This window comes from Coniophora puteana, assembly GCF_000271625.1.
Source record: "Coniophora puteana RWD-64-598 SS2 unplaced genomic scaffold CONPUscaffold_12, whole genome shotgun sequence".
NCBI lineage: Eukaryota > Fungi > Basidiomycota > Agaricomycetes > Boletales > Coniophoraceae > Coniophora > Coniophora puteana.
In genome coordinates, this window is record NW_006913064.1 from 548,970 (window position 1) to 570,195 (window position 21,226).

Consider the following 21,226-nt stretch of genomic DNA (forward strand, 5'->3'; position numbering starts at 1 on the left):
ACATTGTGTAATAAGCCCCTGTCTATATGTGCAGCAAACACTAACATATCTCTTCAGTCAATGAGCTCCAGAACACAAGCCAGACGGCTCTGCATATGTGCTGAACACAACTCAGGACATCCTCACAGCGTTTCTAATGCGTTGTTCTATCAGCACATCTCTGTCTATCCTCAAGATACTAGGCAACTTCTGATTGATTTCAGCTATGATCTTACATATGCTGGGCCCTTTCCTTATATTGCTAGCGTAGCTGAGCTTGCTGCAGAAGGTGAGATGCCCTTGGATAGGCTTGTAGAAGACAAAGACACACTGGTCTGGGGCCCACAACAGCTTGTAGACGAACTTGAGTCTATGGAGGCTCCCATTGGTCTTGGAAACACAGATGCTCGATCTCTAGGCAACTCTGGCGATGGTACTGACATCCGGGACAACTCTTCGGATGGGCAGAAGGTCTCTGAGATGCTCAAGGAAGAGGAAGACGACCTGGCCAATTTTAGAGCTCATGTTGAAGAAATTCTAGATGAAGACGCACCTGTTCATCAATATCCCTGGGGTTCAGAGGAACTAGATGATCCTATGGACAGTTCAAATGGTTCAGAATGCGGTCATGAAAGCATCAAGCCCGAGGTCTTTGTGAGTAATTCAATTTTAACCCTGCATATATGCGCATATAACAAGCGCCTCTGCAGACAGAAATGCAGAAACTTATCCACCAAGCCCATGCAAAGGCACTCCCAGAGCTGAGATACCCATCACGTTGAGAATACCCTCAGCCAGACATCGAAGAGCTCTTGCATCTAGCAAAGCTTAGCACTATGAAAACTAACATGAGCTTTGTTACTCGAGTCAGGAACACTACCCTCGAGGATCCTTGTTCGAAGCTCGACGAGGCTACTCGGTACCGACTCAGAAATCCTCCTTGCGGCATTGTCACTCTTGATGGTCCCGGAGAGCGTCACAGTATTCGAGCATACCTTGCGCTCGAACACTCGTTGCAGAAAACATACAAAAGCATCCGTATTTCTCATGCGGACTGCTTCCCTGAAATCCCACCTATGCTAGTGTTCCACCAAGTTGAGAAACGGATACGAGAAATTACCGGCGTCACCACTGTGAAGCACAACATGTGCTGAGATTCCTGCTGTGGGTTTACTGGTGAGCATGAGCATCTGGACGCGTGTCCTTATTGCCACAAGGCACAGTACAATCCTTTCATATTTGAGGTTACTGGGGAACGTGTCTCTCATCAGTTCAAGACAGATCTATTAGGTTTTATGATACAGGCTATCCTCCAAAATCCGGAGACTGCAAAACTAATGAAGTACTGAGTTGAAAAAACCGAGCAAGTATTAGCAATGATCGAGGCTAACAGTGGCAAGGTAACCTACTGGGATGATTATACTATGGGCATGGATTATCTCGATGCGGTCAAGGCTGGAATAATCACCAAAAAAATCAATCCTAGTCACATCTTCAATGGATGGCACGCAGCTATATTGATCCCAGCAGTCCGACGCATGGATTTACACCTGGGTAATTGAAGAGTACTCGCCGGACAGGCATTATAAGAAGAAATATGTTCTAATCAGCCGTGTTATTCCTGGTACCAATGTGCCCAAAGGCATCAACTCATTTTTATTTCCAGGTTATCATCATCTCTCGGTGATTCAACACAAAGGTCTTCATGTCTGCGATGGCTGTCTTGAGGAGGAGGACGATGTACGCAATATCTACCATCAGTTCACTACAGCGGATGGTCCGGGGCTTGTATACTACGATGGAAGGTGCAGTCATAATGGCAAGAATGGCTGCCAACTTTACTGTGGGCTTCTAGTGTGACAAAAAAACTGAGGGAATCACTACTATCCTGCTCTACTACGACCTCTAAATGCTGTCAGATGTTCAGATCACCCCGATGTCCCTATATACAAGCTTCCTTGGCCTGCATCTACAGAGTATGCAGATAATCTTTGCAAGATCGTCAGCACTTTGAACAACACCAAATATCAGAAACTCAAGATGCTGACTGGTCTCACAAAGCCCAGCATTATTCTAGGCCTCAATCCCACTCACACACTGCTGGTTCCTCGCTGCATGACGCCAGATATTATGCATCTGGCGCAGCTACTGAGCTCTCTTTTTATTTCTTTATGGCAAGGCACAGCGGCTCACGTAAAGAACAACGATCCCGCAGACTGGGAATTTAATGTCTTCGGAGATCCTGACATCTGGGCTGCTCATGGTGCTGAGGTCAACAACACTGGGCGACATGTTCCAAGTCTGATGGACAGGAAGCCTTGAAACATCGCTGAGAAAATTACTTTGGGCTACAAGACTTGGGAATGGCAGATCTATTTCTTCGGGCTAGGGCCAGTGCTACTCTACGAGGTTCTGCCGTTAAAATTCTGGGTGAACTACTGCTTGCTCGTTCAAGGATTCTGTCTCATATGCCAGCATTTGATTTCTGAGCACAATCTTCGGGAGGCACAACAGTGCTTTGATGATTTCTATGTTGAGTTTGAGCAGGAATACTATGGACGAGATGAGAACTGTCTTGCTTTTATCCAACAGAGCCTGCACCAGGTTCTACACCTTGTTTCTGAGGTAATAAATAAGGGCCCACCGATAATCTATTCACAGTGGACCATGGAGCGTACAATCGGTAACCTCGGCCAGGAACTTTGTCAGCTGTTAAAGATGTACTCTAATTTGTCTCGGATTGCCGTACAACAATGCCAGGTAAATTGTCTCAAAGCTCTCATTCCAGAACTCAATCCCGAGCCAGCACCATCTTTGGCACCTCGTCACAAGCTCGGAGATGGTTTTGCACTGCTTCACAAACACTCAAAACGCTTGTACAAACCTCAAGGAGCCAAGAGGACCGCTATCGAGAAGTTCCTTGGTTGTGATGCCCCCGAATTCTGACTCTGGGGATGTGCAAAACTTGCTAACAGCCAGATTGTTCGCTCTGCTTGGAGAGAGAACACTTACATCCAACAAAACATTCGCATTGCACACAATGTCAAGGTAAATTTCGGCTTATAAATTTGTTCCTACACTAACAAGCGTCTCTAGTTTATAGACAACGGCAAGACGTACCTTGGGGAGGTCCAGTACTTTGCTCAGCTGGCTGTGCCAGCTGAGCAAAGTACTGGAAACTATCGCTGGGAAGGAGTAGCAATTATCTGGCTATACTCCCTCCCAGACAGAGATTTGATGGACTTATCCGCACAAACCGTATGGTCGTGCAGAGCTCTCGGACATCAACACCCTCTGGTGGTTCCTGTCAAACAGATCGTTGGTGTTTTTGCAATAGTTCCACACAGGCTGACTTTGCCGGAGACAGAGGAAGAAGAACTTAGATGTCATATGATGGAGAAACCTGGTATGGATGTAGCTACATACACAGATTGGGAGGAAGCAGAGGGTCCAGACAAAGATGGTCTAGACTTCCCTCAGGATTAGACTACTGTATAATACATTGTTTTGTGACATACGATCCCTCCAAGCAGTCTGAGAGCCTCAGCCACTGAGTCGAAGGTTAAAAGTTTCATTAGTTAAAGCAGCAATTACCTGCATGCCCTGGTTCCTGGCTTTGCTTCCATCCCGAGACCGACGTGCATCGGCAAGCACAATCTTCCATCCATAAATGGATAGCCCCTGACATCATCAAAACCTTCGTGTCTATCTCTTCTCTCTAATCCTTTGCATCATCCCTTCGCTTTCTTCCCTCCCACTTCTTCCCTCACACCACCATGTACGAGCACTCCCTCCCTAGCTCCTCTGGCTATACACCCTCCAGTGCCTCATCCCCCTCCCTCCCCTCTTACCATGGCCCTGTCAAAAAACATGTGGGTGGCACACCCACTCCCTCCCAGCATGCTGCCTTAAATGGCGGCATGACCACACTCCTCAATGACCCCACCCTGTGGACTCAGTACCTCGCCACCTCAGGCCAGATCAATAATGTAAGTACGTTTGTCTCGAGTTTAAATTGCTCACACGTATGTTTTAGGCCACATATATGCAGGTCACAGCCCTGCCCTCTGTACCTCAGCTGGACCCGCTCCGGCTGTCCAACGAGGAGAATGCCTGCTTGCGAACGGAGAGAGACATCCTCCAGGGCAAGTACAACATCATAAAGTGAGTTTTCATTCATGTATGCGTGCATATAACAAGTGCTAACTATTTACAGGCAACTCTATGACTCTCTGCTCACATCCAAAGCCCAGCCGGCCCTTGTTGCCGGCCCTGTCTCCCCTCCCTCCTTCGACGAGCTCGAGTTCTGCAAGAAGTACGAGAATATCAAGTTCTACACCAAGGGCAAGTGAGATGGCAAGAAGGGTTACCTGACCACGGCTAACACGCAGGCTCTTGCGCACGGATCTCAAGGATACTTCAAGCTCGAGGATGGCAAGCCAATCGGTAAGGCGAGGCTCAAATCTCTCAGAGTCTCGATGAAGCAGCTCTGGAGGGAGTGGGCCACCGCCATGAATGGCCCCAGCTGTCCGCTCAAGTGGAAGCAGACTCCCCACAACATGGCTACTGACTTCATCACCAGGATTGAGGTGCAGTTCCTGTGGGCTGGGATTTGCCTCGGTCACTGGAAACTCAACAGGTTGTGCTCGGTCAATCTCCTGGGCTTCAAGACCAACCACCTTGACAATAACGGCTGCTTCAAGATCTCTTCCGAAGATGGCGTCAAGAAGGAGGAGGAGAATTTGGAGGGTATTTTGGAATCGAAAAAGCGTAAAGGTACGCATTTCTTTCTCTTTTGCATTGTTATTCACTCATGTTTCCCTTGCAGCTGAGAACATTGGTGATGGCGACAATGCTAGCGCTTCCCCGCCAGCGCCAAAATACGCAAAAGGTAGGCTTTTTCTCTCTCTCTCTTTCTCTTACTCATATATCTATCCTCTCCAGCAAGACGTGAGCCTGCGTTGTCCAAGGATGGCACTGACAATGACACTGACACCCTCAACATGAATGCAAGCGCAACAAAACCGTCCCTGTCTCAACCTCACCTCTCCTCCCTCGCCAGACAAACTCGAAGCAAGTCGGCGCCCCTCAAGGAGACACACACTGCGTCTTGTGCATTGTCACCACCATCCAAGCTCCCGTAGTGCAGGCACTTCATCCCTCCTCGCAGCATGTAAGTCACTATATTTTTATTGGACTATTTCTAATTTGTACTAGGACTATAATAAGAACATTGGCGGCGCCAAAGAGGCGATGAAGGCAGCGGAGGCGAGGCGCAAGGAGGGCCTTGAGACAAAGGAAAGGGACAGCAATCCAAGCAGCAAGGGCAAGAAGCCGACACCCAAGCCCTTGCTGCCCGTTGCTGTCCCCACTCCTATCGCCTCGCCTACTCCTGACACCCATTCTGAGCAAGCGGAGCAGGCATTGACTCCTGCTCCGCCCACCTCGACCGTCTCCGAAAGCAAGACTCCCACCAAGCCCACTGAGATTGCCGAGACACCCGCAAGCAGTGCATCCAAGGCCGTCTCTGCCACGGAGGGAATTGCTTTCAATGTGGATTTTGAATCCTATCAACCGACCAAAGCCAAGACCGGACGGTAAGATCATTATTTCATTGTTTTGTGTACTAACCTTGCTCTATAAGAACCTGTGCACCTTTCGGTGGCTCAAGCACACAGCCACGGACAAAACAAAAGGAACCACAAAAGAATTTTCAAGCTACTGGTGTAAACTCAGTAAGACTCAGCAAGAGGTACATGTCTGCTTTTCTTCTTCATAGCATGTTCTCTAATTATCCCTGTAGTCTTACAACATGGACACGGAGACTCTGGTACATTTAATTCCATTCATTACGCTCACACAAGGTTCTTACCTAAACTACAGAAGAAGAGCGGCTGGAATATTGACAGCGATGAGTTCCTCAACGGAACCATATACTAGCTCTTGCCCTTGCATATTTCCTCTTGTCACTCTCTCGCTCGTCTATGGCTCGCATGCCGCCTTTTTGGATGGCTCTCTCATTGTTGGTTGATTTCTGACAGAGTCCCGATGACTCTGTACATTTTTTGTACTTGTTCTTTTGTTTGTATGTACTGTATTAATAGCATGGCTGGGTGGCTGTAATAACATATGTACTAGATGGTGATCTAGTGCGAAATGGTTATAAATATGTGTGATCTAGATCAAAATCAATCAGAATCGATCCGACTATCCAGCAGTTCTAGACGTGGCTATACCAAAATATCTGCTCCAGCGTGGTTCTATCTACTTTTAATTGATTATTCTTGGTCAAACTATGTGTGATATTTTTTTTGCGTCAAAATTTCATCAAGATGGTACACAGGGCAATTTTGATCAGCTTTCCACGTGATCTAGATCATTTCTATATAGGGATCAACTAAAACACATCACAGCTGACTGGCTCCTGACCAGTTCTTACTGGGCATCAGCTTGGATCATATTAAATCTAAAGTACTGCTACTTTGCTGATGCACTTGGGGCTGTTGACAGGACTCACATTACAGTCTCCATAGTAAACCCTGATGAGCACTGGACACACTGCAACTGCAAGAGTACATTGTCTCAGAACTGTTTGTTTATTTGCAATTTGAGTTTTTCTCCACATACTGCCTATGTGATTCTGCTGGCTCCGCAAATGATGCTACATTGTGGCATACAGCTTGTGCACTGAATCTCCATGTTCCTGCTGGAAAATATTTTCTTGCAGATGTAGGTTTTTGTATTTGTTCTGTTCTCATGGTTCCATACCATGCAACTTGCTATCACTTGCAAGAATGGCATTGTGACAATACACGGTATGTAATAATGTGTTGTGGAATTTTTTTTTGATTTTTTAAATGTTAGTCCAAGAAACAAAAAGGAACTTTTCAATTTGTGATATACCAATCTGCAGAATGTCATTGAGAGGATATTTGGAGTCTTCAAACACCAATGGACCATCATTAAATGTTTACCGCAGTGCAACCTCAACATGTAGACAATGATTCCCACTGCTCTTTGTGTGCTCCACAATTGGATTTGTATTTTTAATGATAAATACTTGGAATGTGAGATAGAATTTCTGCAGAGCAATGAAAAACTCAATGCTGCAGAGCTGGATCCAGCATGATACATTGAAGAAAACAAGGGTTTACAACATTTTCCAGTTGGCAATTAAGAGAGGAGGGAGGCAGAGAGTATGAGGGACAAAATTGCTGAGCAGATGTGGAATGATTATCTTGTAGAGCAGGCTCAGCAGGGACTCCCTGTAGAGTAGTATATGTAATGACCATATCATTCATAATAGCATAGGGACAAACATGTAAACAGTGATGGCGATAACAAAACTACAACATAATTACAGCTACAGTGACAATGATAGCAATAACAATAACAATGACAAGACAATGAGACGAGGACAACAATGACTAAACAATGATGATAACAGGATGACAATGATGACAAAAGTGAATACAACTGAGGTCAGTCTAATTGAAACCAAACTTGAACAGCTCTGGATTCCTGGCAACTGCCTTGAGGGCAACCCTGAGTAATAGCTGGCTCATATCAATAGTACCTGTTGCCACAAATACTGCCACGGCATTGTGGTTCTTGCTGAAGAAGTGAATGAGGCAATAGTGGTTTTCAGACGGTAACATGTACTTAGGTAAGTTAAACATCTCTACTGAGCGCTCAACAGCCATCTTTGAAACAGGAGATGATGCTGTAATGACATTGATGAGAGGCATGATCTTCTCCTTAAGCTTATGGATATTGCTACTTGCTACATCTCAAGAAGTCTGAGCCTTTTTGATCAACTGCTGCTGCTGACAACAGAGCCTGGACATGAGCCGGTGGGGATGCTGTTGGGAAGATCAAGGACACTGTGTCTCCTCTTCAAGCTCTTGCTGATGCTACTCATAGCCTGATTACTGTCAGCAGCACTGGGTGTGTTTGCAAAGGAGGATGGGGCAGAGGGAGGAATCATATTGGGGTCAGCAATCTGCAATGCAGGGCCGGAAGTGCACTGATAATTCATGGGTGGAACAGAGGTCAAATCAGACATATTGAAGGCAGTGGTCACCAAGGTACCAGTAGCATTGGTGTTGGAAGTAGTGACATGAGGAGAAACAGTGGTGTGAGGAGTGTTGGCGGCAGTTGTAGAAGAGGTGGTGTCGGTGGTGAAGTGGAATTTCCCTGGTAGATAGATATGGCAATCAGTTGGCTGGTCCTTTGACTTGATAGTAGACATTGTTTCATGCCATGGAAAACCCTTTTGGGTAATTTATTTGGCATCCAGGTGACCCTTGAATAATGTAGATTAAAAATAAAAACTGAACAAGAAAAAGACGCGAAGGGGATGACACATACCTCCTTGAGGTTCTTGAGTGCAGCGGAGCTGACACTCATGCTGAAACCAGTTGCCTCATCAAGGGGGATACCCAAGAGGTATTGAAGTCCCTTCCACACCCTCCAATTAAGTTTCAGCTATATAGATGAATTAGTCATTATCAAAAACATAAATAACAACTTACAGTAGCATACTTATCAATGCAGCTAATGAGATGACAATGTTTTGGATCTCCTACAGGGTGCATCTTGTTGACTGCTACCAGCACTTTTTGCCAGATCCAATCCTTGAAGTTTTGAGCCTTCACCTTGTGTGTTCTTTTGCTTGAAGAGAACATCAAGCATCACCTGAACCTGTTCATCAGTCCATAGTTTACTCTTGTTGTTCTTGGATGGGGGCTGGTGGGAGGCAGAAGTGGCAGAAGCAGCAGCGATGGTGGTCTTGTGATGAGTAGATGCATGAGTCAAGCAAGTTGAGCACCTAGAGGCAGAATTGGAGGAGGACTTGTTACTGTGGAGCATGGTAATAGGCAAGGTGCACTTGTAACACAGCTCAGACTTGAGGCAACCCCAGGTTCTCCCAGGTTCAACAAAATCATGCAACTTCCATCAAAGCCCCAAGAGCTGGGCCCTAACTCAGACCCCGCAAGTGGACCCAAACTGGGTTTTAACTGCACCCAAAAAATCAACATTGTTGATTGCATTCAGCAGTGCAACTAGTAGCACCCCTGGCCCCTCCAAACAGGTTCAAGGTAGCTTGAAAGCATTTTGACAGGGTTGTGATTCAGATACCCTTCCAGACTGTTGGCCCAAGTGCTACCCGAGGCAGCAACAGGACAGGCAGCAACTCAGATCAGCAACTAGATGGCTCATCAAATAGAAAATCAGATAAAGAGTGGGAGGCAAGTCCTTGCACAAATAAGTACGTGGAGGGCTTGAAGCTCAAACCAAGGAAAAACATTGATGACAGCATGCATTGAGTGAAAACAGACCTGAATTGTTCCAAGTATCCAATTGAGCACAGGGATCTGTGTTTGTACTGGCTCTGGAAAACTACACAGTGTATTGGGCCATCTGGAAAGTCTTGTTTAGTCTGCCACTACACCTGCAAGGGTGTCTGTCTGTGGGCATCCTGTAGCAGCTCCAAGCCAAAGAAAAAAAGGACAACACAAGATAATGAAGATAGACCAGATCCACTCAAGATAGTGCCAGCACTAGTCTATATTGAGATGAGAGTCTGAAGGGTGCTTTCAAGGAATTACACATCCACTCAAAACCTGATTACATGGTTGCAGCACAAGATAAGGCCACAAATGTGAAACACATTGCAATGTTGAAGACACTTGCCCACATGGTGCACAGAAAAGACAAAGAGCAAGAAAAAAAGAAGCACTATTGTCAGTACAGGAAAACCCAACAGGTAATATTATTTTATTTCTCCATGTCTATACTGGCTTGAATGTAACCAGGCCAGTATTTGCTCTAAGACTGCTGTCACCATTACTGTTGCCATCTCCATTGCCTCAAAAGTACCCTCTATTGTTAGTGCATTCCTCACAATGACCATCACCAAGATATTACACCCATATCAACAGTTCATAAAGCTGTTTCAACCCATACACAACTCTCATGGTTGCAAGTACAAGCTCAATACAGCCAAGGCTCAGAGGTACAATTGGATGTACTCAGTTATTTTCCAGTGAATTGACCATGCTGCTCACATTAGTAGCTGATCTCCTTACACCATTATTCACTACCTTTAACTTATCAACCCTCATCAAATTTCCAAGCTTCATCCACAGGTCATTGGGCGATGGATTAATTGTACAAGACCAGAGCCATGCTGGAAGGACTCAATATTGGCAGATATTAGAACAGGTAGCAAACTTCAAGATCCTGTCTTTCAAGGCAGCATACTGGTGCATTTTTTATTGATTTATTTATCAGACTATCTTGTAACATTGTTTGTACATTAATTCAGACTCTTCACCCTGAACTTGTCACTGCCATTCTCAAGCAGCTGGCATATTTTTGTGCTGCTGGTATTTCCATGTTTATTGCTTCCATATGTACCACTATACTCATCTATATTTACCACCACACCCCCAAGCTTCTGTATGTCATCTTCAGTATGTGTCCTTTCCTCTCCTTGGAATCTTTCATCTAGAGGATTGTGCACAAGAACCTCTGCTGGGCTTTTTGTTTGAGGCAAGCAATACTGTACTTGGAACAAATTTTATAAGGATTTTTTAGATCAATAGATTAACATGAGTTCATTACATTTGTATCTAACTTGAATGATGAAGATTTTTTGTGTGTCTACCAGATGTTTACTTATTTAGGTTTGACAGGATTTTTTGAAGGCAGACATGTTTGCCCTCAGAAGTTGTGTTTGGAGGGGAGGTAGACAGGGGAACATTGTTATAGTCTGAAAAGTACAGTAACAAATCTGCATCAGGACAGCAGAACATCCTTGCTTATTGCATGAGCTGGGGTCACAGATACAGTTTTATATCAGTGGATATTAGGCAAGCCCAGTCCTAGGTCAGACAATAATAGTGTTACAGTGCTGGTGTTGGACCAGAAGATGCTAGGGTGGTGAAAGTACTATGACATCTAATAGCATCAGAGCAATGCAGTTTCCTCCAATATTGGCATCATGGTACACTAATTTGCACCCAACCTTCAGCCTATGGTCATAGTCACCTTCAAGCTTGGTTTATTCCTCACACATCTAACCACTCATTTGTATGTGCAGCCTCCTAGTTGGTATTTTTGCACAATAAATCTAACTATATGACAAACACCTTTCTGTTAATTGTTTTTGCCAGAAATATCATGCATCAGCACCGTTGATACTCTACAATTGTGGCACATCACAAGCTTTGGGACTTTTGCAAACAATAAACCTAACTACATATACTATAGGCTGAAGATGCAAGATAGCATTGTATAGTTACAACACTGCTGAAGGATTTTATAAAGTGAATCAAGCAGGAGAAGCTTGAAAATTGGTACTAAACATTATAATGATCAGAAAAACAATACTTAAATGCTTACTGACATTTGCGTTTGGCCTTGCTGACGCAAAATTAAAAATTGAAAAATACCAGCTATGGCAGTAAGCCTTGAAAACCAGTTTTTAACAATGATTAAACACAACAAACCTTAACACTTTACAGTAGGACCTCTTGCACATCATTTGGGTGTGTATCACAGGCTTCACAAATGTCCCGCCCTACATTATGGTGTCAAGGACCGAAACAACGTGTCGAGAAGCGTGCAGCGCAGGTCATTGCCATACCTGCAGATAGGCTTGGCGTGTGCACGTTTGGCACACCTGTGGGGCATCTATTTTTATTTTTATTTTTTGCGTTGGCAAGGCTGAACGCAAACGTCAGTAAAAAGCAGATGAATGTTCAAAAAAAAAAAACTGTTGCTGCATGAAGTTTTGAGTTTTTTGTATCAGCCCTACCCCCAAAATCCTTTGTATCAACATGAGTCTAGTGCACAATAAACATTAGAACATTATTGAAATGATTGAGGAGAACATGCCTTCTTTCTTGAAATCTCTGCAAAGATGTTCTTCTTGGTGATTTTCTTGGCCAACTAGAGCAGAATTCCTGGTGTTTAATGTTGAGTTCTTCTGTATGCATGTCAAATAAGTCACAGACAGATTAAAAGACAAACTTCACCATACATTGGTTTCAGGCCTGCTAGAGCATATGAGTACAGCCTGAATAGCAGCAACTTTCATCTCATTGCTGATACCAATTAATTTCTGGAACTTTGAGTCAAAGATTTGCTTTCTATTGTTTTTACTAATGTTCTCAACAATCCAAGTTTTACAAATGTGTTCTTGATCTTTTACCCTCAAGCTGGCAAATCCATGGAGTTTGTAAACTGAATCTAAGTAAGCCTTCATATTTTGAGCACCCTACGTGTGGTGCAGTCTCAGTAATGCCATGCACTGCATATAAAAGTACCAGTCAGTGCTGAGGCTGACCTGCTAAACCTCCTGTGTTTATATATATATCAAAATGATTCACCATGGTAATTAAAACCAGAGCCTGAATGAGGTTCTCCTTTATTAATGGAACTATTTATATCTGTATTAGCTCACAACAGCTAAGGTAATACTATATCACATACTGGTACGTGGATTTGAGCCCAGACAATAGAAGCAGCATGTTTCAAAAAAAAATCAGGCTGTTTAGTCAAAATGTGTTCACTTCTATACTTAGTTTAATTGGAGGGTGCATATTCAACACAATACAAGGTTTTCATTTATTTATTTTATTATTTACCATATCTAGCAAGTTTGTTGAGAGGCAAAAAAGTGTTAACAGTAAGCAAGTTTATTAGGAGGTAGGAAGATGTTAGCAGTGAAGACAGTGCTGACTTATGTCAAATGTGTTTGATGCTGCTTTTGAGTCTGCAGTTGGCATCTATAGCCTCATTTATTTTACTTCTAATATGCTCAATATTGCATAGTCATCATATATTATTAAGAACTTAAGCTGTTTGTTATGTAATGAGCCTTTAACATGGACATGAGCAATCATTAACCTTGGAAGCTGCCAAGGGCAGCACTGTAAGTTGAAATAGATAGTACTACAAATACTAGTCTGAATCAATAACCTGCATGGTGCATGTTTTGAGGTTTTTAATAGATAACTCTAGAAACTATCATAGGATTATGCAAGGTCAAGACTAGTAAAACATGTGAGTACTTGAGTGATCAGTTTTTTTTGTGGCCAGCAGGCCCAAGGATTATCCCCACATTTCCTCTCAAGCATAATTTACCACTTTTTTCAAGCATTGTTCATCCAAAGACAAGATCAAAATCACCACCTTGACCACATCTTCACCAACTACCCACTCTTCAAAGTTTACTTTTTTGGTTATCTAGTCTTCATGTCATGAGTGTGCCTATGGTGCAAGCCAAAAAAAATGAACATCTATTGGAGCACCATCTCCTTAAGACACAAAATACATCAGATAATCTGTGTTGTGTCAAACCATGTTCAAGGTGATACATACCTGAAGGCCATATCTGTTGTATTGAGAAAGGTGAATATGATAGAAAATTTCTTATCTGATAAACACACTCCTTCAGAATCTCAGCTCTATCCAAGCATGCACTAATACACATGGGGAGTGAGGTTCTCATGGCAGATGCCATATCTGTGCAAAAATGCCATGTGACTGCCATCAGCATTATTTAGCTCAAGTGTTTTTAAACTCTGTTGCTAATTTTCAAGACTATTAATACCAGTGAATTGTTTTCATACTTTAAAAAAACCTCTGATGAAATATACACAGATCTTTACAGTCCTGAATATAAAAACCATTGTCTGGCTGTGTAAAAAGACAGTAACATTAAACTATTCACTAATGTCTGAAATGCTTGATAAACTGAACTTTTTTACCCTTTGATGTCAACTGGTGCTCAAGCTCTGTAGTAGTTATCCTAACCAAAATGTCTGTTGGATAAGGTACACCCAGATTTTCAAGATTCATGGAATCAAAATATGTATTGATTACTGTCACTGATATAGCAGCAGCAAATAACAGGGGAGACATAATAATAGAAGAAAACTAGTCTATAGAATATGCTTGAGATTGTAGATTGTTTTTATTCTCAGAGTTCACAAAGTTAGAGGAAAAAATTGGGTCACTGTACATGGCCAGCTCTTCCATGACTGGATGTCTACTCCTCTGTAAAACCATCATTATCAATTTTATTACACAGATATTGAATAATAGTGATAATCATTCATTTAATCTTGAGCCTTTTCAAAACACTATTAGTTTTTGTACAATCTATCTGTTTATTATTCAGGGTAATTACAAGGTGGCACTCCTCTCATAACAAAGTAATGAGTGGAATGATGTGGAATATGATGAGATAATGTGAATCTAGTTATATCTATCTTTACTGCACTTTGCAATAAATCACAGAATTACAACATTGAATGAAGCTGCATGTCAGAGCTTCCTGGAGGGACTCCATAAACTAATAACACTGTTGACTTTCTTGAGTTCCCCAACATGCAACATGTGTCTTGTATCATGTCACATGTGAACAATGCAAGCAAGTATCCCCGCAAGTGTGGGAACAAGTTCTTGCTTCCGGAGTCCAACCTGGACAATGTGTACAATTCTGCATTTTATTGCAAAGTGCAGTAACATACAACAAACTATACAAGAGACTATCACTTACTTTTGTTATGTTTTGCTCCCTGAGGCATGCAAGAGCCAGAGCAGCAGAAAATGCTAGATTTTTATGGGCAACATACTGGGATTACACATTAGAACAAATGGGCAAATTTTTTGATTTTCTGGAATATTTTTGTGTTACTCTCTTCTCTCAAAATTTGGTTCTGGAGCTTGCGGTGCAGTTTTCTATCATAGAATAAATCCACAAACTGTTCAAACACAAATCCTTAGCACAGGACTAGAAGCAATGGTTTTGCGTTGACCCAACCCAACCACCATCAGCCTGCACAGCCATGATAACATGTGACAAGGCCAAATTTGGAAATAAGTCCCAATTTTGACAGCCATGGGTCACACAGAAGCACAGTTTTGCCCGTGGGTTGCTTGCTGCCACTGCTCACTGCCTCACATTCACATTTGCCCTCTCTTCCCCCTTGATGCTCCTGTCCTCTTGAACAGTGTATGACAAGCTAGAAATAATTATTGATTAAAGGTGAGCTGAAGTATTCAATTACTACTGTTGGTCACTGTTTCTAACTAGTCTTCCTCTTCAGATGATTCTGAATCACCAAATCCATTTCCATCCTCCTCCCCCTCACACATCCTGTCCATTCCCTCTCCAGCAGTCCTGGAAGGCAGGAACATCTTGCAAACTGGCTTGGAGACCTTACACAAAAGATGACTATGGATGCCAGCAGGTTTAGGTAAGTTGCAAGGTTGCTTTTCAGCCTTAGCTACCACTTTCTCAATCTTGTAGCACTCATTCTCAGCTTGCCATTCCATCTGCAGGGCTTGTAGTACTCATTCTCAGCCTGCCATTCCATCTGCAGGGCTTGTTCACCTGCTCTTGCTGTTTTTTTGCATTGTTCCACATAGCCATTGCCTCCTCATATGCCTTCTGCCCTGTCGCCCTCTGCTCCTTAGCAGCTCCAAGCACTGCAATACGCTGCCCATGCTCTTGGACCAGAGCAAAAAACTTGTCACTTGTAAGTAATTTTGGTATGCCATTGCCCATCAGACATGTTTGCTTTACCCTTTTCCTCTCCCTCTCTGTGAGCTGACAATGAACTTGATCACAGTACCAGTTCTGCAACACAATGATTGCACGTTCAGATGCCTGTGCACACTGATCTTGCCATACTTGACTCCAGAATTTGTGAAGAGCATTAGCAAGCATCAACTCATTCAATGTTTCTGGCATAAATCCATGTAGTGGGTCAGCTGGAGTAGTGTCAAGAGGAGGTAGATGGAAGGTTGGTGTCATGCACCATGCCTACAAACACTAGATCCGAACATCTCTGGTACCTCCGGACACCTACACTTGCCTCAAGACACCTCCACTCAGTTTTGTGTCAACTCTGGTGTTTCCAAAACCTCTGAAGGATCTACATCATTAACCCTCAACCTCACTATATGTTCCAAATATGTTCCCCTTAACAATATACTCACCTTTACTTTGTGTATCATTCCCTTTGACATTCCTACATCATTCCTGCATTGTTTCCTTGTGTTTCTGATATCATAGTTAACACCTCCTACATCATACCCTTCATTCTACTTCTGTACCTCATAGCTGAGCTACACCCCCCTTCACCCAACTACTATAACTTCATACTTAGGCTGTAGTATATAAACCCTTCTGTGTAGGCTAGTGTACTTCAGTCTGAATATCAACTTCAATTCTTGTATACTCCAGTCCCCACTCCAGACTCCTCCATATCCTCCCATAATTGTTTGTACTCTTCCGTGTTAATTCCGTGTCAACTCCGAACCCACGGCTCATCTTTGAGGCTACTCCAGTATTCCAGTACTTTAGCTCTGGGCCTCAGAGCACTCCAGTTAAGTTCCTGTATTCCCATTTCATTATATCACTTGTTACGCTATACCTACATATGCCTCCATTCTCCTCTGGTCCTGTTTTGTTCCCCTCCATTACCTCCAGTCACCTATACTCCACCTCCATTTCACTCTGTTCCATTACTATAGTTCTGTATACACTACAGTTATAATCTCAAAAGAGGTCCCTCTTATAGGAGACCGTGTAGATACCTACTAGTACTCCGGACTTAGGTACACAGGTGCACACTTGTGACAGTTGGAAGGTGAGCAGCCAATTTGATGGGTGAATCACCCACTAGAAATGAGGTCAATTCTGACTGGTGAAGGCTCTTGTAAATGCTCTGGACTTGTGGCATCAAGATCTTGTGCTCATCAATGTCCAAGCTGTTGCCCTGTGAGTCAGGGTTGTTGAGGGAGCTGAAGAAACAGCTAATCCAATGAACAGGTGTTGGTTGAACCACTGGCATAGCTGCTGAAGCAACAGTAGCCCAACTAGGTGCCATCTTGTCAGCAGAGACTGTGTTTGGGTCCAGCAGCCAAACACCAGTAACATGGAATGCTGACTGGATTGATTCTGGTGTCAGAGCCTTTACCCATGGCCAAACCATGAGTGAGAGGAAGTTATCCTTGGTCACCTTGTCTGGCAGTGAGTTCTGCTCGAGGGTCCAGAAGTGTTTTAGCTGCGTGAAGATGACTACATCAAGTCTTTGATAGACAATGGTTGCATAATCAGGATAGCACAGTATGTGAATGTTTGTCTGCCAAGCATAAAATATAAAGTCTTCAGTATAGTGAGAGTTGTGGCTGTTGACCAGGAGAAGGTGTGGTTGTCCACTGGCTTTTCCCACTGTGAGTGCATTGAACTGTTGAATCTACACTTTCCTGATCATACTCTCAGTCCATCCCTTTTTTGAGTATCCAATCCTATGTAGATGTTAGATGCTTATTAAGTGAGACATGTGTCAGACTCACAATGCATTCAAGGGATTATCATTGCTCCATGTTTCTTGGTACCCTTGGCCTTTGAAGATAACAGCAGGTGGCAATGCTGTTCCATCTGCAATAACTATTGCAGTAACAGTCTCTCTCTTTCCAGTGTGCTACTGGTAAACTCCATTCACCCCTCAAACCCCAATAGCTCGTGTGCGCCCATTGAGACCACTGTTGAACCTCACCTCATCAAAACCATATATAAGCTCATGTTCAATGTTGAGTTTGTGCATTGTGTTTGCCAGGAGCTTGGTCCATGCTGCATGTGTGTTGGGGTTGACAGCTTGACCTCAGACTGTTTTGAGGGTTGTTGTCTGAATAGTTTGAAGTGACTTGTGCTGACAGTTGAGGAATCTTGCAGTCCAGTTGTGGCTGACCCCTGCAAAAAGTGAGTCCCAAGTGCGAATGAGGCTGTTTGCTATGTTTTCAAGCCTAGCATGGGTCCAAAAAAACCCTATTGCGCACACTCATTCAGTGCTTCTATAACAACTTTAACTTCCTCCAGCTTGATGTGTGATTGACTGGCTCGCATTTCATGCAGGCTGGGTACCTTATTGGGATGTTGGCAGACAATTGTCATATTTATGGTGATGTGCTCTCCTGTCTTATTGTAATACTCCTGCTGAACTGCTTCACATACTTTTCTATGGTCCTTCTGTTCTGACACATCCTTCTGGAGTTCTTCTTGGTGCTTTTTCACCACTCTCTGAACCAATATCTTTTTCTCTTCTATTGCAATATGCTGCTTGACTTCTCAGATAGAGCCTTGCCAACTATTGTAAGGATAGTGAGGAATGGAAGAGAGAATAGAGTAAAGTTTGCGAGTAGTTGACATATTGCAAAGTGTCTAGCAGAATGTTTTGGACAGCTTTTGGGCACAGTTGCCAGGTCCAATATCCCAGAGTTGATTCCACATAAAACTGATAAGGCTTGATTACATGTGATTAGATAAGATATCGCCAAACCTAGTTCCTCCTTGAGTACTCCTTCACTTGTGAATTTCTGTGCTTGTCCTATCCTACCAATCCTCTCCTAGACATGCTGAATGGCATTGTGAGATGCCTCCTGATACAATCCCATTTTCTTTAACACTGTAACAGCATGCTTTCAAGCTCCAAAGACCCAATATGTTGAGAAATTTCCAAAAATGGGGTAAATTTTGTACTTTCAAGTGCATAGAGTGTCATCAAGACACCTCCTGGTGCTCCGGATTTTTGTAAGCATTTTCAAGGATGTAGTCATAGTTATCATAAGACTTTTGTGTAAGGTTCTAGCATTACACGTCCAGAAAAAATTAGTGTTCATCCTAGCGGGGGTGTTCATCCTGACGTATGAACCCAGTAGATGTTTTTAACCACACCTTTACCAGCAATGAGAAAAAACATATATACAGAATCTGCCCTTGTTAGTAGAGTGTATTGCTCGTCTTCTGCATATAGTTGACATACTGGAAATGCATGGGCATGAGCCTGCTCCAAATCCTATGCATTTTCAGTGTTATGCAAGTGCATTTAATTTCCACAATAAGCACTGAAATTGTGTGACTTGACTTTTTACAAAATATGACAGTAGGTAACAACTATCTAGAAAAATAATTATCTAAGGAACTCTGCTTAGCATTGAGTAGGTTTTCACGTTGTAACCAGGAACTGAAGTCCTGGAGCTGCTTAGGTAGTGTAGTCAAAATATCTACATCAGCCAGGTCTTTGCAGGCCTTCTCAAGTGCCAACATAATTTAATTGCTTCTGCCCTTGTTGTGCAGGGCTTAGAAGTAGCTTCAGAGCCATCATCCTTGGGCTGATCAAGAGGCTTTGCAGTGCCATTTTCAATGGCAATGTTTTGGCAAACCTTCTCTACAATCTCTTCATCTGATTGGATGAGATCTGCAATATTGTCTTAAGCCATCTTGACAAATTCATCAACTGTAATAGGTGCTCCAGAAATATGGTTTTGTGTCTCGAGCTTTTGAATAAAAGCATTCAATTTTTTTTGGCATCTTGCAGCTGGAGCATTTTGAGGAGGATTGTAATCTTAAAGCCAGGCCACGATGGACCATTGCTGCATTTTGGAGTGGGTGAATTAACTCCAAGGCAAAAGAACTGTCATCTTTGGCTGCCATGACAGCTTCAAGTGCTGGCTTCCAGTCAGAATCATTGTAGTGATTGTCAAGATGAGCTTTAGGTTGGATTTCTGCATTTGAAAGTGTAAGATTGGTAGTAACAAACTTTTTCATGATTTTTCAAGCCCCTTTATTGGTATGAGGTGTGGTTGACTGTGATGAAGATGGGAGGTTTTTTAAATTCACCCAGCAGTCCATCAATAAAAGCCTCACCAAAATGGAAGGTAAGTGTTTGTTCAACAACACACAAACAAACAAACTCATGGCAGGATTGGAGTGTGCCTCCAGCAATGCACCATTTTTTTTTTCCAAAGCAATTGCATTCAAAACTGTTTTTTTTTTGACAAATATCATGGCATCAAGAGATTGATGGTGTAGATTTGCTCTTTTTGTTTTTTTGTCCAGATCAATTGCATCCTTGCAAGATGCTCAGCAGTAAAAAGCTTTGAAGTAATGGGTGACACCACTATCACAGGATTGGACAAATGGGGTCATATTTGGTTTAAAATAAGTCAATTCAATATTCTGGGGCTTGTAGTCAAAGTAATGACCTGAGAAATTGTTCATTCATAAGATTATATAGTGCTTTTCTTGTTTTATCTTCAAATCAAGCCACTTAACCCATCTGAAATATATTATTTTGATTATGACCAGAGTTTTATAAAAACTTACTCTTCAAAGAAATTTGAAGTCATCCACACATTCTTATTGTTTTTATAATAATAGCTGTGTTGCTCAGGGCTGCAACCATAGAAACACTGAAGTCTGGCTACTTTTCCAATGAAAAGTGGCTCAAATTTTACAGAGTTATCAGCATTGCAGGCAATGGCAATTGTGAGCCAGAACTTGTCCTGCTTTTTCCCACTGATCTTCTAGGTTGCCAAGCCCCGAGTTGGAGGTGCACTAGTGCAGAGTTATTATTTACCAAAAAACAAAGATCAAATGATTACATGGATATCAGAATGTTTCATTAATATTCTAACAATCACACAGTGCATATTTGGCATTAAGCTGCTAGCAACACTTTTGCTCTGCCTTGACAGCCTCCTGGTCAACTGAACCAGCTTCTCCATGTCAGCAAATTTCTCGGGTTTTGAAAGCCTTGCAGAGATTTTGTAACCAGGTATCACTCTTCATGCACTTCTTATCAAGCACCTTGTAGACTTCTTCAAATCTTCTCTGTTTCTCACAGAGCATGGGTCAGAAACTGTTTTATTTTTAGCTTCTATCTGTTGCACCCGCTCATACAGTGCATGCTCCACTGCGGGAGCTTTGACAACCCAGTCCTTCTTTGTTAAAAGGCCAGTCAGAGTTGCATGAGCACAAGCTTCAATCTGTGTACTTCTTGAAAGTATGGGAAATTAATCCCTGATTAAATTCAAGTGCCTGTGTTTTGAGTAACTGAAAATGGTTAGCAATAGCTGTTTGACTCATCAAATTTTTGTGAGAATCCCAGTATTTGAAGACATAGAGCCATTGTTCAGTTGTCAGGTTGTTCCACTTTGGGCAACAATTGGAGGAGTTGTCTGCTGTCTTGACATGTTTGGAAGGCTGAGCCTGATTTCCAGGCAGCTCAGGTCCACACTTCAAGCAAGCCATGTGAGAAATTGATGAGAACTGTTTTTTTTGGTTAAGAAGCAGATTCTGAGCAGTTTAGGATTACAAGAATAAGGCTATGGTACCACTACAGTGTGGCTATGATTGGCTATAATCAATTTCATTATGTAT

The 21,226-nt window shown here is 42.7% G+C and overlaps 6 protein-coding genes across 6 annotated transcripts; 3 read left to right on the forward strand and 3 right to left on the reverse strand.

The window, feature by feature from the left end:
* Positions 1-273: 273 nt before the first annotated feature.
* CONPUDRAFT_75936 (uncharacterized protein) lies at positions 274-3,465 on the forward strand (the record flags this gene model as incomplete). Its single annotated transcript, XM_007774235.1, has 7 exons — positions 274-633; positions 774-1,126; positions 1,899-2,250; positions 2,335-2,583; positions 2,740-2,894; positions 2,955-3,027; positions 3,076-3,465. 7 exons carry the CDS (start codon positions 274-276, stop codon positions 3,463-3,465), a joined length of 1,932 nt encoding a protein of 643 aa, XP_007772425.1.
* Positions 3,466-3,755: 290 nt separating this feature from the next.
* Positions 3,756-6,253, forward strand: CONPUDRAFT_75937 (uncharacterized protein; the record flags this gene model as incomplete). The annotated part of the gene is made up of 12 exons (XM_007774236.1): positions 3,756-3,968; positions 4,016-4,143; positions 4,196-4,327; positions 4,451-4,755; positions 4,808-4,870; positions 4,924-5,091; positions 5,124-5,152; positions 5,197-5,576; positions 5,624-5,714; positions 5,783-5,809; positions 6,084-6,128; positions 6,161-6,253. The coding sequence occupies 12 exons, from the start codon at positions 3,756-3,758 to the stop codon at positions 6,251-6,253; spliced, it is 1,674 nt and encodes a 557-aa protein (XP_007772426.1).
* Positions 6,254-6,624: 371 nt separating this feature from the next.
* CONPUDRAFT_39734 (uncharacterized protein) lies at positions 6,625-6,777 on the forward strand (the record flags this gene model as incomplete). The annotated part of the gene is made up of 1 exon (XM_007774168.1): positions 6,625-6,777. A coding segment is annotated over one exon (153 nt), but the record flags the coding sequence as incomplete, so codon positions are not given.
* Positions 6,778-7,466: 689 nt separating this feature from the next.
* CONPUDRAFT_75938 (uncharacterized protein) lies at positions 7,467-8,789 on the reverse strand (the record flags this gene model as incomplete). The annotated part of the gene is made up of 5 exons (XM_007774237.1): positions 7,467-7,762; positions 7,912-8,209; positions 8,350-8,466; positions 8,514-8,652; positions 8,683-8,789. 5 exons carry the CDS (start codon positions 8,787-8,789, stop codon positions 7,467-7,469), a joined length of 957 nt encoding a protein of 318 aa, XP_007772427.1.
* Positions 8,790-14,763: 5,974 nt separating this feature from the next.
* CONPUDRAFT_75939 (uncharacterized protein) lies at positions 14,764-18,431 on the reverse strand (the record flags this gene model as incomplete). Its single annotated transcript, XM_007774238.1, has 9 exons — positions 14,764-14,833; positions 14,952-15,020; positions 15,089-15,333; positions 15,392-15,744; positions 16,682-17,094; positions 17,266-17,313; positions 17,362-17,446; positions 17,845-18,121; positions 18,402-18,431. The coding sequence occupies 9 exons, from the start codon at positions 18,429-18,431 to the stop codon at positions 14,764-14,766; spliced, it is 1,590 nt and encodes a 529-aa protein (XP_007772428.1).
* Positions 18,432-20,166: 1,735 nt separating this feature from the next.
* On the reverse strand, positions 20,167-20,370 carry CONPUDRAFT_62851 (uncharacterized protein; the record flags this gene model as incomplete). The annotated part of the gene is made up of 1 exon (XM_007774210.1): positions 20,167-20,370. A coding segment is annotated over one exon (204 nt), but the record flags the coding sequence as incomplete, so codon positions are not given.
* Positions 20,371-21,226: the final 856 nt, after the last annotated feature.